We start from the raw sequence: 17,508 nt of genomic DNA on the forward strand, positions 1-17,508 counted from the left end.
TTGCCATCCTTCAAATGCATCACGCCCTAGGTGTTGCTAAAATATGTGCAAGATTGAATTATCTTAAATGAAAAGAGATGAATAAACGCCGATGAATAAAGAAGGCTCCATTGGTTCACATGGCGTTTCATATTCAATATAAAGTCTTTGCCAGAGATACATGAGAATGCTATCAATAAAGCCATTAGAGGCTGGAGAGGTGGCTTGGGTGGCAATGCTTACCTTGCAAATGGAAGGCCTAAATTCAAATGCCAGAATCTACATTGAAAAGAAGCCAGGTGTTAATGACATGTCTGTAATCCCAGCATGGAGGAGGTGGCAACAGGAGGACCCCTGGGCTCACTGGCCAGCAGTTTAGTCCAACTGAAACCAGCAAGAGGTCTTTGTCTCCAAAACTACGAGGTGGCACTTGAAGCACCAAGACGATCTTCTGGCTTTCACACATACCCACAAACATGTACACACGTATCTACGAGTACACAAGAGAAAAAAAAAGGAAGAGAGAAAGAAGAGGGAGAGGAAGGGAAAGCAAGCAAGCCATGAAACAGTTGAGAAATTAACAAATTAACAAAATTAACAAATCCAGCCTGTAACTGGAATTCTTTCTCCTGTAGCCTGACTTGTAAGGTGTAGTGGTTTGCATGAAAATGGCCTCATAGGTTCATATTTGAATGCTTGGTCCCCAGTTTGTGGAACTGTCTGGAAAGGATTAGGAGGTGTGGCCTTGTTGGAGGAGGCGTGTCTCTAGGGTTGAGCTTTAAGGTTTCACATGATCACACCTGGCCCAGTCTTCTTGCAACTTCCCCTGGCTTCCTGCCATGATCATGGACTGACCCTCTGAAGCTGTCAACAAGCCCTCAACCACACGCTTCCTTCTGTGAGCTGACTTAGTCATGGTGTTTCATCCCAGTAACAGAAGAGCAAGAAAGAGGCAACGGTACATTCTAAACCTGGCAGGTGGAAGCATCCACCCACCTTGACGATATCCAGCATCCACTCAGTTTAACCAATGACGTCCTATTCAATAAAATACAGGATGCTCAGCTACACGTGAAATCCAGGTGACATGTTTTCAAAGACATAAACACTGCCCAGATAGCATACGGGACACACACTAAGAATTATCTGGAGTTTAAATTTAACTTGCCATCCTGTACTGTTTGCCAGAGCTAAGTCTCTCCCTGGTCAGGAATGAGTATATGTTCTTGTTTCTCTGTAAAGCCAGACTCTTCTTGTGTGGAATGATGTTCCATACTGGACTTAATGTCATTTAATATTATAGCCAGGATCCAAGAATCCCTCAGTTTAACACTATTAAGTTATCTCTCTTTCCAAGAGCTGTAGGTAGGGAAACAGGGGTGGTGCTTGTTCAGGGAAGACATCAGGACATAAGAGGAATCACCAGATGCCATAGGCAGGGCTGTGGCCTATCCGACCCGATCAGAAAACAGCAGCCTATTGACCTTGGTCCCAGATCAGTTTGTGTGAGATTGGGATGGGGGAAGGGTGATTTTGGGAAGCCGAAGCACAGAGGGGGACAAGCATGGACGGTAGCCCTTGGTAACACCTTTATCCTAGATGGAAGAAGCAGTTACCAGTCTCCCAACAACTACCGCTAAGATGAGAACTTGAAGGTTTGTGGACCCTAGCAAGAGGGGCTGCATGATCAGGAAGGAGACTTTACGTAAAGGTGACAGCCACACCTTGTTGGGACCATGTGGAGTCCTGGCCTCCAGCTGCTCTTCCCTGCTAGAGATCTTTACTTTCCTTCTGATTTGAGTTACTAAAGGCTGTGTCAAAGTTGTTTACCAGCTCTGCTTCATGAGCGCGTCTTGCCTTGGCCTTGAGGATCAGGGGATGAGGTTTTCACCTGTTGGCCCACCTGACCATGTTGGGTAGATAAGCCTCCGTGGTGCTATTGAATAAAGGGCTTCTTTACCAGTGACTAGAGGTGTGTGTCTTTGAGCATTTCAATCTCCAGCCCCTTGCCCGAGGCTCACAAACTGTATGGTAGCACATAGAGCGCAGTTGGGCGTCGTGCGCTACAACACCTAAACTCCTCCCAGTGGCATCAGAAAAGGGTGCGCCAGTCATTTCTCTGCAAAGTCACTTTTCTGGTGACGAACACAGATCAACACAGTTGTGAGGGACAGAGCCCCGAGACTCACTGCTCACTGTCCAGTCAGCTATGGCTGTGTGACAGTCCCCAGGCTGGCGAGAGTCCCTGCTCCAACACGGAGAGACAGTGTTTGAGGAACAGCAAGCTGAAGTTGTCCTGCCCGCCCCCTCTCTCTCTCTCTCTCTCTCTCTCTCTCTCTCTCTCTCTCTCTCACACACACACACACACACACACACACACACACACACAGATCTCTCTCTCTCACACACACACTCACGGAGACACAGATCTCTCTCTCTCTCACACACACACACACACACTCACGGAGACACAGATCTCTCTCTCCCTCTCTCTCTCACACACACACACAGAGAGAGAGACAGAAGCACGATTACTGTTACTTCAGGTCCCTTGCAGGCCTTAGTTCCAATGCAGTTAAAGCCATGCCCCCTGGAGGCTTAGCCCAGCATGGGTGGGCTTCTGGCACCTCTACCCACTGTGCCACTTGAGTAAGGAAGAAAAACCAGCACAACAAGGCCCTGCTACAGTTCATTGTAATTTATTTAATTTAAAAAATAAAAACAGAAACAAAAACGACAAAAAATCAGTTTCCAATGAAAAATGAACACTTTGGGTCATTAGCCAGCTTTTACTTTCCCTGTTGGCTGTTCTCAGACCAGTCAAAAAAGTGAAAACCAATTTTGACTGGAGCCATAAAGCATACTGCACCAATTAAATTACACCAATATATTATTATAATACCTTTGAAATGCCTTTTAGACCAATAAATAAAAAAAAAGACAAATTCAAATTAAAGTCAACTTTTTATTACCAAAAAAAATATAGAAATTAAATAAAAGTCACAACATGGATTTAAAAAAAAATGTGCAGTCAAGTTTTCTCGCTCTCCTTCCCATTCCTTTTTTTTTTCTCTTTTTCTTTTTTTCTTCTTCCTAGGAATGATACCATGCCAGTCAATCCCCACAGAACATTTCCAGTTTGGCAGCAAGCAGTCAGTCCGTCATTCACATTTGGACTCAAGACAGCAGGCCTGGGCAAAACACGCCTGAATTTCACCCTGCAGGGCGCGCCTTTGATAAGGAGCGCCCGGTAACAGAGACCAAATTCAGAAAGAATTTAGCATTGTCAGGTTGCCTGGGGTCTTGAAGCATTTTCCTAAAAACTGATTGTGCCTTGAAATTTACCTGTAAAACGAAGTACAAGTCCACCCCTTTGGCAGATGTGTAAACAAAGAGGATGAAAGGGCCCCAGAAGCAAAGCAAGGATCAGGACCGGGAGGGCTGACAGTCTCCCGTCTCTCCCCAGTGACTCCAGGGAAATGAACCCAGCACACACCTTTGGCTGGGGATTGGCTTGTAGGTAAGGGGACTTAATTGGGAAGCTGCTTTTTAGGGCTCATCTCTATTCTAACTCTTCCCCTTGCAGGGACGGACAGCCAACCATCTCGCTGAGAAGCAGACGTCAGAACCAAGCCTGGCCTTGGAAACCACCTACCCACCTCTCCGACCTCCAAACGTAGGAAAGCAGCTCTCCACCACTGCAGGGGTCCGAGACCACCAGATCTAAGCACAGCCCTGGGCTTGACTCAGAGTGTCTGCCCTGGAACCGAGGGCTTACCGCAGCCTCTGCACGGGTGGGGGAACACTTGTTTTTCCTTTGTCTTAGACTGTGCTGGCAAAAGAAAGCTTACGGTGACTGGGAAGAGAGCCGGTAGATTCACTAATGGAGTCACCAGAATGATGGGAAATCCGAAACAGGCACATCCCCACAACCGGTAATGGCTGGTATACCTGAGACTAGCGGCATGCTCGGTGGCCAGCGTTGTAGAAACAAGGGCTATTCACAAAAGGAGGCAAGGAGATGGGGGACCAGAGGTTGCATGCTGCCCTCTATGCACCCCCAAACCCAACTCTCTACCTATAGATTTTTCTCCCGTTTAGCCTGTCCCAGAGCTTGAGAGGGAGTTGGTACTGAAAGAAAAGAATCCAAGCAGCTTCCCACAATGCTCAGCTCAACCTAAAGGAAGACACGGGCCTCAACGCTGGCGTGGGTGGCACACAGAGATACAGGACAGTCTCTGGAAACACGGGGCAGCATCTTCCTGACAACTGTTCTCAGTGCTGTGACATGTTCCCTGTTTTTCCTAAGACTTCCCAAGATGCGTCCTCCCCCAGCCCCCCTCTGAGAGGCTATCAGGAGGCAACCACCTTAGAATAAGGATTCTAATCTGTCCAAGCCAGTGAGGTCAGTCCCGAAAGATCATTTCAACCCCAGTATCCACGGGATGCCCGCTGTGGGGCTAACATCACCTGTAATCTGAGCGCCGGGAGATTAAGATAATCAGCTGGAACATTTTTAAACATCCTGCTGCACCTCTTTTCTGAGAGCCTCCCCCAGAGCCATCTGGAGGACTCCTGAAGAAATGTCCCTAATTTTGTTGTCCCCCTGCCCAACACTCTTCTCTTTCAACCTCCCGTTCCATGGATGGAAGGAACGTGCAGGGAGACCAAAGCCACGAGACAGAACACTTAGGTTGGAGGAGACAAGAACCTTCGACCAAACCGCACTTTTGGCATCCGCACGCCCACCTATGCGCTAGGTCCCTACACTAGCAGTTCATCTACCATTAGTGTTCCATACCTGTGGATGTATGGGGCCAGCAGCTGAGCTGAGAATCCTCTGGAGGCCCCGGACAGCATCACAGCCAATTAAAGCAGGTGAGAAGCCAAGAGGCCAGATTCCAGTTAATACTGAGACATTTAGGAAAGAGAGAAGTCACCCCTTGCTGGCGTGCCTCACCTTCCAGCGAATGGTGCAAAGACCACAGCAGCTCTTTTTCCTGTCATACACAATGCCCTGGGCTCACACACCACCCAATTTCTCCTTGCCCACCTTCAGGTGATGTTAAGGAACAAACCAGGTAGATCCTGGGAAGTCAAAAACTGATCACACAGACTATGTCCCTAGAAGAGTTTGAAGCATTTGCTCTCTAAGCAAGTCCCTCCGGCTTCCACTCAAAGTCCAGGAGCCAATTAACAAATGCCATGCTGGGCCGTGAAGGAGTCAGCAGGCACCACAGGGTGACAGGGTGTTGTCCGCTAACTCCCAGGGCTTAGTTCTGGCGGGCACGCTATTACAGCGATTCCCCATCCCACCGCAGTTACTGGTACTTGATCACATCACCCTGTGTTATGCCTAGGCTGCTCAAATCAGCACCCAGTACAGACACCAACTGATCACCAACTCAAGCTAACGGTGCTGCAATCTCGCTAGCCCCTAAGGAAGTCAGACCAAGCTTGCTAATGTATCCATCCTAAGCAGATGGTCTCAGGCCTCCTGCTCCTCCTCCAGAAAGGCCTAGGTGACTTCTAGTGAGACACCCCCGTCCCCCATAATGCCCCCTCCCACTTCGTGCTGGCCAACATTGCCTTTTCTGGAAAGCCAATCCTATGTGAGATGCCATAGGGGAACGCCAGTTAGGACCCACACTCTGACTGGCAGCAGAAATGATAAAGAACCATTTCCATCCCTTTTAGGTGCTGACTCAAGACTGGACACTGGCCGGGCCAGGTCTTACCAGCTAGCAGTCCTTTTCCAGTCCATTGCCACAGCCAGCAAAGAGGTAACCAGCCAGAAGCTGAGTTCTGTTGCCCTCCTCCCTTAGACCCACCCACCCGTTCCATCCCATCCTCTGCGCCCCCCCGAGGGCTAGTTGAGCTTGCTGCAGATCTCCAGCGCTTTCTTATACACCTGGGTCACGTCGTCCATATCAGTGAGGAGGGAGAAGCTACTGTCTGCCTGTCGGTTCCGGTACCGCTTCAGGTACTGGGGCCGGGGCCGGTTGTGCGGCGTCTCGAAGTCCTGAAGCTGGAGGAAGTCTTCTGCAGAGACGCAGCTGCGGATGCGTTGGCGGGCTGGACGGTTCTCCTGGAGGTCTAACAAGTCAAAGGAGTCGCTGGACAGGACACTGTCATCGCTGATGACACTGGACGGGCGGCTGTAACTCCGAGAGACACCATCCGGGGGGACGCCGGGCGCGGACAAGGATTCCAGTGTGGGCATTTCGGGGCTGGCGAGGGCAGGGTCTGCGGCACTGTCCGAGTACCTGCTGCTGTGTTTCAAGATGCCCTTCCTCCGGCAGGATAGGCTGTGGGAGGTTCCCCGGGCTGCCTCTGGGGGAGGAGAAGAGAGGCCGCTGCCGGTGATGACATCATTACCGTCCAGCAGCTCGGAAGACTCGCTGCGTTCCGGGGATGAATAGTAACCAGATTCTCTCTGCTGGGTCTTTTTCAAGATACCTTTCTTGGGCATCGTGGCTGACTGTTTGAGGCTGAGCTTCCCTGACATATCTGCCTCGGGGGAACTGGGGAGGGGAATGCCGGTCCGGCACAAATCTTGCTCCATCTTGAAAGGGGACGGTAAGGTAGGGCCCACAATGCCTTCAATGAAGCCAGTACTGTGGGAGCGGTGTTCACTGTTGCTCCTCTTCTTCAGAATGCCCTTGGGCCTCTTGGAACTCAGTTTGGATGGGCTTTCAGGTACCGAGTCCTGGCCAGCAGGGGGAAAGTCATTTTCTTTCTTGGACTTCTTCAGCGACCGTTGCCGCTCCAGGACCACCTCAGAGGCTCCGGGTTTGGCCAGACCCTTCATCTTGGCTTCAGCCTCAGCCTGCAGCCCGGTGGAACGATGGTGCCAATCGATAATCCGTGCTAAGAGCGGAGACTCGGAGTCGGGAAGGGCATCACAGTCACAGACGCTGCTCTTGTAGCCCCAGTTCACCCACCAGTGGTTGGCAATGTCCTCAATGGTGGCCCGGCGGTCAGGGTTCACCATCAGCATCCACCGAATGAGTCCTCGAGCATCTAAGGGGTGAAAGACAAAAAGAATCAGGCTATCCTTGGGAGCTTTTGGCAGGGTGACTTTTTCCATGAATTGTTACAGAGACATGCACACTGCAGGGGGAAAAAAAATCCATTTGGAGCATTCTGGCCTCTTGCTGAAGCAGGAGGAAAAGCCTTTAGACTATACAACAAAACCCTACCCAAGGCTCAGGACCACGAGCCACAGAGCGGTCCCATCCTGACCCCTTGCTCTCCATTCCTTTCTGTGGTGCAACTTCATGTGTGGAAGTGCACATGTGTGTGTTGGTATATAATCCATGTGGAGGCCTCAGGACCAGCAACCTTTTTCTTTTAAGACAGTCCTTCCGCTGGCCTAGACCTCCCTGAGGCCTGGCTGACTGGCCAGCAAACCCCAGGAATCCATCGTTTATAACCCAGAAGCAGCCTGGTCTTAATTGTGCATTACCCATCTGGTGTTTTGAGGTAGGTTCTTAGGCTCGAACGCAAGCATTTCCACACCCACAAGGCAAGCGGTTATCACCTGTGCTCTCCCCGCAGCCACGATCCGCTCTTCCGCACGTAAATAAACATCCTGGAACTACTAACCTCTCTGTCATCCCAGATGGGCATCGAGGACCACAGGCCAGGTAACTGGGAAAGAATTCTAACTCAATCTCACTGCCTCTTTGGTCAGTCTCTTTCCTACCCGAACAAAATACAGGTGCTCACCAGAAGCCTTCCAGAGGTAGGTACCTGTGAACACACAGTCCTCAGCCACCTGGAAAAGGTGCTGGAGGCAGAGGATGGAGAACCGCTCACCTGTGCCAGGCGTGGCTCTTACCTGACACATATGGGCAGAGAGAACAGCTTTACCCACGGCTGGCCCCACTCCCGAGGTCTCAGCCAGGATCTGAGAGCCACACCCAGTGAGCTCAACCTCCTGTGTCTGACATAAGCCCTATCGGTATCCACCAAACCCAGAGCTGATCTTTATCTGCTACCCAGGTGGCCAGAGCCTTTCTTTAAAAAAAGGGGGGGGGGGTTCCCTTTGTAAATTCTACTGCCAGAGATAAAGGGGCAAGGCTCCCAAGGATGCTGAGGAAGCCACAGGAGCCAATCTCACAGCTGGTAAACTGACTTTCAGGATCAAGCTGTGCCCTGCACCTCACCTGGCACCGAGCTATACCCTGGGAGGCTGGCTCCTCCCCTCAGCCATGTGTGAAGGCTGAGAAGAGACTGGCAGAGCCTAGCAATGGGGACAGAGTGATCAACACTCCTAAGAAGGGACAGGGTCATCAATCACTTGGTGAGAATTTCCCGAACTCTTACAAGGTGCCAGGAAGTTTACTGGTACCAGTTAGTGAGTAAAAGACCACAGAAGTCACAAGTCATGTCTGTCGTTCTGCCTGTCCATCTGTCTATCATCTATCCATTCATCTATCATATATCAATATCATCCATCTATCTGTCCATCTATCTATCCATCCATCCATCTATCATCTCTCTATCATCTGTCTATATCATCCATCTATCTGTCCATCTGTCTACCATCCATCTATCCATTCATTTATCTATCATCTCTATATCATCTATCATCTATCTATCATCCATCTATTTGTCCATCTGTCTATCATCTATCTATCGTCTCTATCATCTATCTGTCTATCTGTCTGTCTATCATCTATCTACCTACCTACCCACCCATGGTAGTCCTCATCTTTCTATGCTGGCAAATTTACCTAAATTTCTTTGCAATCCCCAAGTCAATCCCCACTCTTCTGCACGCCCCGTGTCCACAGCGTGGTGGAGTCTCAGGACTCTGAAGCAGGTGTGTCTGGTGCTCTGGCGGCTGCTCTCAGGCTGTGAGTAAGCAGCCCTTTCTCCATTTGCTTCATGATAGATTGTCAGGTTTCTGTTCTCCCTGCTAGAAGTCTGCCATCCAAAATGCCGTCCCTAACACCACACAGACGTTCTGTCTGTTGTCCTCAGGTGCAAGAAGACCGTGAAGGGTCTTCAGGAGAAAACGTGCGGTAGATAAACATTCAGACACAGGGAAAAGTTCCATTGGCCACTGAATTCAAGGTTAATAGATCAAAATGCCCATTAAATAAAGTGTTCTTCAATGTAAACAAACCAGAAATGTTACATATTGATAAAGACAAAACTATGTATCAGGCTCAAGGGCTCAAAGCTAAGCCTGTGAGACCCCTAGAAAGGAGGAATGGTTCAATAGTCACTCATTCTGGGTTTGTAACAATTTTATGAAACCACTATGAATCGTTAAAAAAACACAACTGCGTGTCCATTAAATGGAATGTACACAAATATTAAGCACATTCTGTGCCGGCCATCTGTCCACACTCCTGCACACACCTGGTGCTCTCCCATGACGAGGTGGAACTTTTGACCTTGGTTGCTCTGACCAAGAAAAAAAAATCCCAGGGGGAACAGAGCCCAGTCGCTGAGCACAGTTTACAGGAATAGCTGACACCTTCTTCCTAATCGGAGCCCCAAGTCAGCTGCTAAGTAAGAGATCCAGGCTCGGCTCCGGAATGACCAGTCACAGGGAGGCACCTCAAGAGTCGGAGCCACACAGACAGGCACAGAGGTAAGGGACACAGTGGTGCTTTGAAAGAAAATGGCCCCCAAATAGAGTGGCACTATGAGGAGGTGTGGCCTGGTTGGAAGAAGTGTGTCACTGTGGGGCAGGCTTTGAGGCCTCTTCTGGAGCTTCCCTCAGTGCGACAGTCAATCAACTTCCTGTTGCCTGCAAGATGTGGCGCTCTCAGCTCCAGCACCATGTCTGCCTGCACACGGCCATGTTCCCCTTCATGATCACAATGGACTGAACCTCTGAAACTGTAAGCAAGCCATTCCAATTAAATGTTTTCTTTGTAGGAGTTGCCGTGGTCTTGGTGTCTCTTCACAACAATAAAAAACCCAAACTAAGACAGACGTGCAGTCCCAGTGGCAACCCTGACTCCCAGAGAACTGGAAGTCGGTACAAAGGAGACCACAGTGAGGCCCGAAGCTTACCACCCTGCCCAAAGGACTGATAGATAAGAGCCCATGGTGGTCATTTAAACAGATAGGTACTGTTAGGAAAGAAGAATGGGGAATAGCAGGAGATGTGAGCTGGGGCGGATTAACCAAGCGCTCTCCCCTCCAGCCCCGACCTCCGCAGGACACACACCTGAGGGTTGTGTGGGCTCCCGGTATTCTCCGCTGCTGATCTGTCGAATGAGGTTTTTGTGATCGAAGCCATCGAAGGGCATCGTCCCATAAATGAGAGTGTAAAGCAAGACGCCCAAGGCCCAGCTGTCCACCTGGAGCAGAGAGACAGGACACATAGGAGCTAGGATGCAGACCCCAGTGCATTGGCACTGCTGTGTATGAACCCATAGCACCACCCCCAGGAGCTGGATTTAGCACCTGGAAGGCAGGTTACCACCACAGCCCAGCAATGAACAAGCAAGCCCACTCTGCTTCAGAGCACTCTGAAGTAGGAAACTGCCTGGGTCTCATGATTCCATGAGGCAGGTAGAGACTAGGCTGCTTCCAGCTCAATGTGAAAAATGAAAATAGAAACCGGATAGTGGTGGCGCATGCCTTTCATCCCAGCACTCGGGAGGCAGAGGCAGGCGGATCTCTGTGAATTCGAGGCCAACCTGGTCTACAAGAGCTAGTGCCAGGACAGGCTCCAAAGCCACAGAGAAACCCTGTCTCAAACAAACAAACAAACAAAATTAGTTCCTCACTTTACCTCCTTAGAGGGCTCAAGGGTTCCAAATCCTACCAGAGCCAGAAAGGCAATAAACACAAAAACAAAGCAAAAAAGAACTTAGGGTGTAATTGTGGAAAGCTGGGGACAGAGACAAACTGTAGTGGGCAGGCAGTTTCTTCCTGGCTTATACTACCGTGCACAAATGTAGGCTCAGAACTGCCACCGTGTTTGGTTTTTACAGAGAAGTCAGAAATACGACTTTTCTGTGGAATCTCTCAGCTACTAAATGTTGGTTCGTTTTATTTTCTTAAGAGAGATGAATGTGGCCAAATAAAGTATGTTTGCTGACCAGACCCGAGTGCCCGCTCGCAACCTCAGACCCCGCCCAGCAATGACCAAAGAAGCGTCTGACAATAAATTTACAGGCCACTCTGAACCCTACGCTTGTCCCTGAGAGTTTGTTTTTTGAAGACCTTCTCTTTACTTCGTTAGTGATTCTTGGCAGCCTTCCTTTTATCCCAGCCCTGCCACCAAAACACTCTCAGATGGATAAATATTTGGAAGAAAACATTTCTACACACCAAGCAGCTGCTATTTAAGGGTTGGGGTGGCTGAACCTCCGCAAGGAGAGGCTCACCATCCTACTAACTGATGGTTTCTGTCAGTTTGACACAATCTGGGGTTCACCTGGGAAGAGGAGACCTCAACTAAGACAAAGGCCTCCATCAAATTGATATAGACCAGTCTGTGGGCATTTTTCTTGGTTAATCATAGGTGTGGGAGGGCCCGTCCACTGGGGACAGTGCCAACCCTGGGAAGGTGGCCCTGGGTTAAACAAGGCTGCGGGTTAGTAAGGCATGAGGAACAGTCTGGTAAGCAGTGTTCTTCCGGTCTTTGCTTCGGTTCTTGCCTCCGGGTTCCTGCCCTGACTTCCCTTCATGATAGACTGTCTGCTGTAAGATGAAAGGAACCCTTTCCTCCCCCAAGCTGCTTTCACTGCCGTGTGTAATTGCAGCAACAGAGCGCAAGCTAGGACAGACGCCGCGTATCTTACAGTGACCATGAGAGCCCTTCTAAGGCATGTTATAAAATACGTTTCTCACAAAAGAGAAGATGCCACTAAAATTTATTTCTTCAAACACATACTATTAAATATGGGCAAAAGAGGTGTATACCTGATGAGAGTTTTCTTGGTTCTATTTATTTTGATACACTGGGGAAAATCAAGTGTCTAAAGCCAGGCAAATTATTAAATATATAATAATATATGCACAAAGCAAGATTTTATGTGGTTATTACAAATCATATGTTAATAATGAAGCTGGAAGGTGTCACAAAATAATTATAACTTGACAAAAAGCAAGTGTGTGTGCATGTGTGTGTGTCTGTCACAATGTGCATAATGTGCCCTTTACCAACTTGATCTCAATTATTTCTAAAAAGAGAAAAATCTAAAAAAAAAAAAAAATCAAAGCAATCCTTAGCAGCTGTCTACGGTGGAACCGGCATCTTTATCTGCTCTTGTAGGCTTCTCTAAGGCTTTCACAGCAAGGCCTCCTGTTGACAATCTCAGGAGATACATAGTTGGGGGTTTTAAGAACTTTCAGAGATCTTGTTCTTGCCTCCCTCTCCTTCCAGCTCCCCCAACCCTTCCCGGGCAGGCTGCTCACCTCTGGCCCTCGGTAAGGCCTCCCGTTGACAATCTCAGGAGATGCATAGAGCGGGCTCCCACAAAATGTCTGCAAGTACTTGTCCTTCTGGTACAGGTTCGAAAGCCCAAAGTCAGCGATCTGCAAAGAGAAGCAAGACCCACGGAGATCTGCATGAGTGACGTTGCTAGCATCTGCAAACTGACTAGAACCTCAGTCTCAGCCAGCCTTGCAAGTCGAACGCCTCCTGTGCTCCACTATTCCCAGCCTGATTTCCAATTGCGTGTTAGCAATGTGCTGGACGAGCCACATGCCCGGGGAGCTTCTGGGGCTGAATGCCACAGAAGCTTTTTTGAATGAAGCCCCTCAAAAAAGCCTATTTTTGTTTAAAAAAAAAAAAAGTCATCCTTGGATGAATGGAATGTCATTCAAAGCAGCTGCACACAGCCACCCTTAGAAAAGGCATCCTTGGGGCTCGGATTGCATTTCACTGCTCCGAATTCCACTTGCTTATCAAGGCCCCTGACTGGCTTGCAGGAAGTTGGTGGGAAGCTCTACAGAGTGTGTCCTGTCAATCAGAAGAACGAACCAGCTTCAGTTCCTGCGAAGATTCCAAGGAGCTCTGGGGCTTCAGCTTCCCTCTGCCTAAAACTACAGCTCTGCTCAGCCACAACACAGTGCCAATGCTGTCTGGGGCATGCTAGGTCTTTCAAACACGCGCGCGCAAGAACACCCATTGCACGTGTACACAATTGCCCACCGCAGAGGCTTTCACATGGGCTGGGCTACTCTGCGTGCCACGCAGGTACTCTGGCGGAAGTGTGTTTACATTTCGGGCCCACTCCCATCCTTGCAGACTGGTGCTTATCAGCCTCCCTGTAAAACTGTCATTGCCGTGGACACAAGATTAATAGAAATCTAGATTAGCCCGTGTTCTTGGCCCTTGCACAGAAAAGCCGTATTAATCAACACACACGCAGCATTCCCAGACCCTGAGCCACTCAGCGCTAGGATTTAAAGCCACATGATGCTTATGTCAACAATTGCTAAAGGAAGACACCACCAGGTGTGAATGCACTCAGAAGCCTCAATTCCCCCATCTGTAAAACGGGGGTAAGGATCTTTCCTGCCCCTAGGGTGTCATGACAATTAAAGGGCATAAAGCATATATCAAGTGTATAGAGCAGGAATGGCATATTTGTCTTTAAATCCTGATAGGTGACTGATTTCAGGACATGTGAGATGGCATTGACCATAACACCAGGGACCGTCAATAAGAAAGAAACAGACGGTCAAGGAGGTGAGCAGTCACACGAGTGAATTACTCTGAACCACAAAATGAAGAAGTCCTTCTCTTCTTTGACATGCATCAGGAAGGTGGTGAGCCACTGGGTCTAATTAAAGCATCTCCACATTCACCAGAGAGAACCAACCAACCGGCTGTGGGTGAGGCAGCGGCCAACATCAAACAATAATGTAACACTGCTTTTGGTTTCTATTATTTTCACTCCTTAAGCTCTTCTTTGGGCCGTGGTATGCATTTCCCATCAACGGCCATTATTTAAGGCCTCCTTTCTAAATAAATACCACTCTACAAAGAAACTCAAACTAAATCCAAATACCGGCGACCTAAGAAGAAAAGCAAAATGCACAAGGGTGCAAGAAAAACCGAGGGTTAAACATAACACGGCCACGCAAAAGCCCATCACATTGTAGAACTGATTGCCATGTTTAGAGGAGGCCTGGATGGCAGGAAATGAAGTTGCTGAAGGTTCAGGGTCCTAAGAAGATTGGCTGAGGATCACAAGGAACAAGACACACGGGGTCTCTTGGGCTACCCAACTCTGTAAAAGGACATTTCCACCCATTAGCTTCACCTCTTACCTCCTGTAACTAACAGAGGCATACCAATCAGGCCGGCTCTACTCCTAGCTGATCCTTGAGCCAGCATCGCTTCCCAGCATCTTAGAGGACAGACTCTGCAGCCCCACCCAGCACTCTTGCTGGCAAACTGTTCAGCTTTGGAGAAAAGGCCTCTCTGTTTGTGTGTGAGGGTATGTGTGTGTGTGGGGGGGGGGTATTTATTTCTGTTGTTGTTGCTGGTGCTAAACTGTTGCCCTGTCCCCTTCTGGATCAGAACCACCCTTTGATCTCATCCTACCTTCTGCAGCTCGGCTTCCACTCTGAAAGGCTTCAGAAGAAGGTAAAGCTCGGGAGTTTAATTTGCACTGCCTTTGTGACTATCCATCCCTTCTAGAGGTGTGCCCTAGCTAAGTGAAAACCGGAGTCAAAGAGATAAATTAGGGGGGGATCATTCACGTGGCGGCGGGATTAACCCCACTTCAACGCAGATGAACCCTGTAGACAAGAGCGGTTTGAAATAAGCCAGGTACAGAAAGATACTCATTGTCTGATTCTATTTATACCCAGTCCCTAGAGTAGATAAATTTATCGAAACAGAAAGGAGAACGGTAGTGATTGCTGGGGGGCTAGGGGAAAGAGAAGCAAGGAGCCAGGACGCAATGGGTGTGGAGGGAGGTGCAGGTGCAGGGGAGGGCTGTGGTCCTCAGCTAGGTGCTGGGGTGCTTCCTGCCTCTGTGCTGAACACTCAAGTACAGTAGGTTTTAAGTTACATTACACATATTTTGCCACCATCAAAATAGAATGAACCCCAAGGTCACTGTGAATGACAAGCTCACTTGATGGGAGAGGAGGCAGCAGCTGGTTGGTTTTTAAGTGCTAAGAAAGGAAGCCCGTGACTAGGCTCCTTAGGAATGTCTGCCAGTCCCTTGCAGTGTCTTGGAGGAAGTGCTCTGCACTCAAAGATCAGAGGCTTAGGAGTCACAGGAATAGGGGCTGAACTTTGACCCTGTCCTTACTAGGTAATCATTGGTTAAGTACCACCATGTCACTCAGTTTTGTCTATCCGAAAAGTGGACTCAGAACCCTTGCCTATAGAGTTGTTAACAAAAGGACTGGAGACTGTAAGTTACAGCCATCTCCATTAACAGCTGGACGCCGACTCATAATAGAAAGCCCTAGGACCCACTGACTGACTCAGAGCACGAGATAAGATTTCCACCCATGTATGAGAGAGGCCGGTCCAGTGTGGGAGGCCACATCACAGGATGGGAAGAAGCTGGTGTACTCTAGTTCCAAGCCCAGCTCTGTCCCTTTCCAGTCCTGAGGCATGCCAGTCAGTCTAGCTACTCCTCCCTGGTCCTTGCCTCAGCATCATCAGCATCACCTCACAGCATCTTAGAAAGCAGACTCCCGGGTCCTTCCCCGGGGCCTGCTGAATAGAAAGGAGAAAGCTACATTGTAACAAGATCCCCTCCTGAGCCCGGGATGCTCACACCATGGTCTACCAGGAAGGGCTGTTGAGAAAGCAAATTAGCAGACACGTGGCAAGTGCAAACCCCAGGTCTACCACATAGCAGGCTTTCAGTAATGGAGTTTTGACACTTCTTCCTCTCTGAGTCTCAGCTGTCTCTGCTAGGGCACGGATCTGCAGTAGCCGTAACCAGAGCTGAGAAAATGGCAGTCAGTGGGGAAGAAAATAGGAGCATCGCTGAGAGCCAGGCACTGTCTAGGAGCCTGACACACACCTCCACAGTCAACTCTCACAAAAGCCCTCAGAGAAAGGTCTCGTGGTTATTTCCTCTTGGCAGATGAAGAAACTGAGGCAAGGGGCTTGCCTGGGGAGGTCTCCCCAGAGCCATCCTGGCCATTAAACTCCGTGTCGAGGGGAGTTATTGTTCACAGGAAATGGACTTCCCTTGACTCCAGGAGGATGGTAATTCCATGCAGGAAGACACAGTCCATCGCTCCTTTCCGGCCTCAGGGTTAATTACTGTGACTTTACCCAGGACAACCACTGTCCTGTGCAGTTGCAAGGAACAATGAGCAGGAGGGAGTGGACTGGTTTTCGTCTTCAGAAGATTTACGCTCACGTGGTCTTGAGACCAGAAATGCCCAACCAGGAGCAATCTGGGAAACTCTTAACAGAGGGTGTGGCAAGGGTCGCACTGCAAAGGATCCTAATGCCCAGCCAATGTCATTTGGCTGTACACACATCTCTAGTGTCCTGTATGGCTGCTCTGCCTACAGTGATGCCATCAGCCTTGTCACTGGCACTTGGAGATCGTCTCCCGGGGACAGCTATCTGCAAGTCAACAGCGCTCTACATAAGAGGAAATCAAAGGACCCTTGGGTGACCTTCCTTCCAAGGGCAAATCTTGGGGTTGACAGGAAAGAGTAGAACCTGGGGTGGGGTGAGCAATGGTTTGTAGTCTCATTCCTAATTAGCTATAGGAACTTCCCTGTCCATCAAAATGAGGCAGGCAGTTCCACCCCAGAGAGGGTTTTCACAAGATCTGTCCCAGGTCTCTGGCCTCCAGCAGTTCAGTGAAGTTCCCTTTTCTCTGCAAGCTCCATCCATCAGACCCTTCTCCCCAGTCTTCAGAACTGAGACCTGTCACCACGTCCTCCACAAAGCCCTCTGCTCCATCTGGCTAGACAGACACACCTCTTCCTGTTTAGCATGTCCAGATGGCATGGAAGCATCTGCCCTGCCAAGGGATAAGAACTTTCTGGAGGAAGACCCCCTAAAGAACAGACAGACAAAGAGGAGTGGAAAGAGCATCCCGGACAGAGGGAACAATATGTTCCAAGGTCAGGAAGTCAGACAAGGCTCCACAGATTTGAGGAGTCCAAGAGCAATGTAAAGGAGCCTTCCAGGACAACCTCTCTGAACAGAGAACCACCAGGCTCCGTCCACACCCTGACCTGATTTCCCTCGCTGGACCTCTGCAGCGTGCATTCCTCTGTTTATTGCTCTCAGCCCCAACTGGAATCCCCAGTCCTCTCGGGGAACCGACTTATCTTCTTTGCCTTCTTAACATCTGTCGGCTCAGTTATCACTACCAGTGAAGACTGCCACACTCTGAGCTCCAAGACAAAAGAAACCTGGCAATCTGACTCAGCATTAAATCCCCCAACACCCAGCACAGGACTAAAGATAAAGTATCAGAGACTTGGTAAGTATCTTATGAACAAAGAAATAGCCGGGCGACGGTGGCGCACGCCTTTAATCCCAGCACTCGGGAGGCAGAGGCAGGTGGATCTCTGTGAGTTCGAGACCAGCCTGGTCTC

General features: G+C 49.4%; 1 protein-coding gene across 1 annotated transcript in view; it reads right to left on the reverse strand.

Moving 5' to 3' along the window:
* Window positions 1-2,671: 2,671 nt before the first annotated feature.
* Window positions 2,672-17,508, reverse strand: part of Nuak1 (NUAK family kinase 1) — a 67,528-nt gene continuing 52,691 nt past the window's right edge. The window contains exons 5-7 of the mRNA XM_005358241.3: window positions 12,376-12,495; window positions 10,175-10,307; window positions 2,672-7,002 (exon numbers count right to left, since the gene is read on the reverse strand). Coding sequence (XP_005358298.1) covers window positions 5,849-7,002; window positions 10,175-10,307; window positions 12,376-12,495 — 1,407 coding nt within the window. The 3' untranslated portion in view covers window positions 2,672-5,848. The remainder of the gene's footprint in view (window positions 7,003-10,174; window positions 10,308-12,375; window positions 12,496-17,508) is intronic.

Source organism: Microtus ochrogaster, chromosome 24, assembly GCF_000317375.1.
Source record: "Microtus ochrogaster isolate Prairie Vole_2 chromosome 24, MicOch1.0, whole genome shotgun sequence".
Taxonomy (NCBI): domain Eukaryota; kingdom Metazoa; phylum Chordata; class Mammalia; order Rodentia; family Cricetidae; genus Microtus; species Microtus ochrogaster.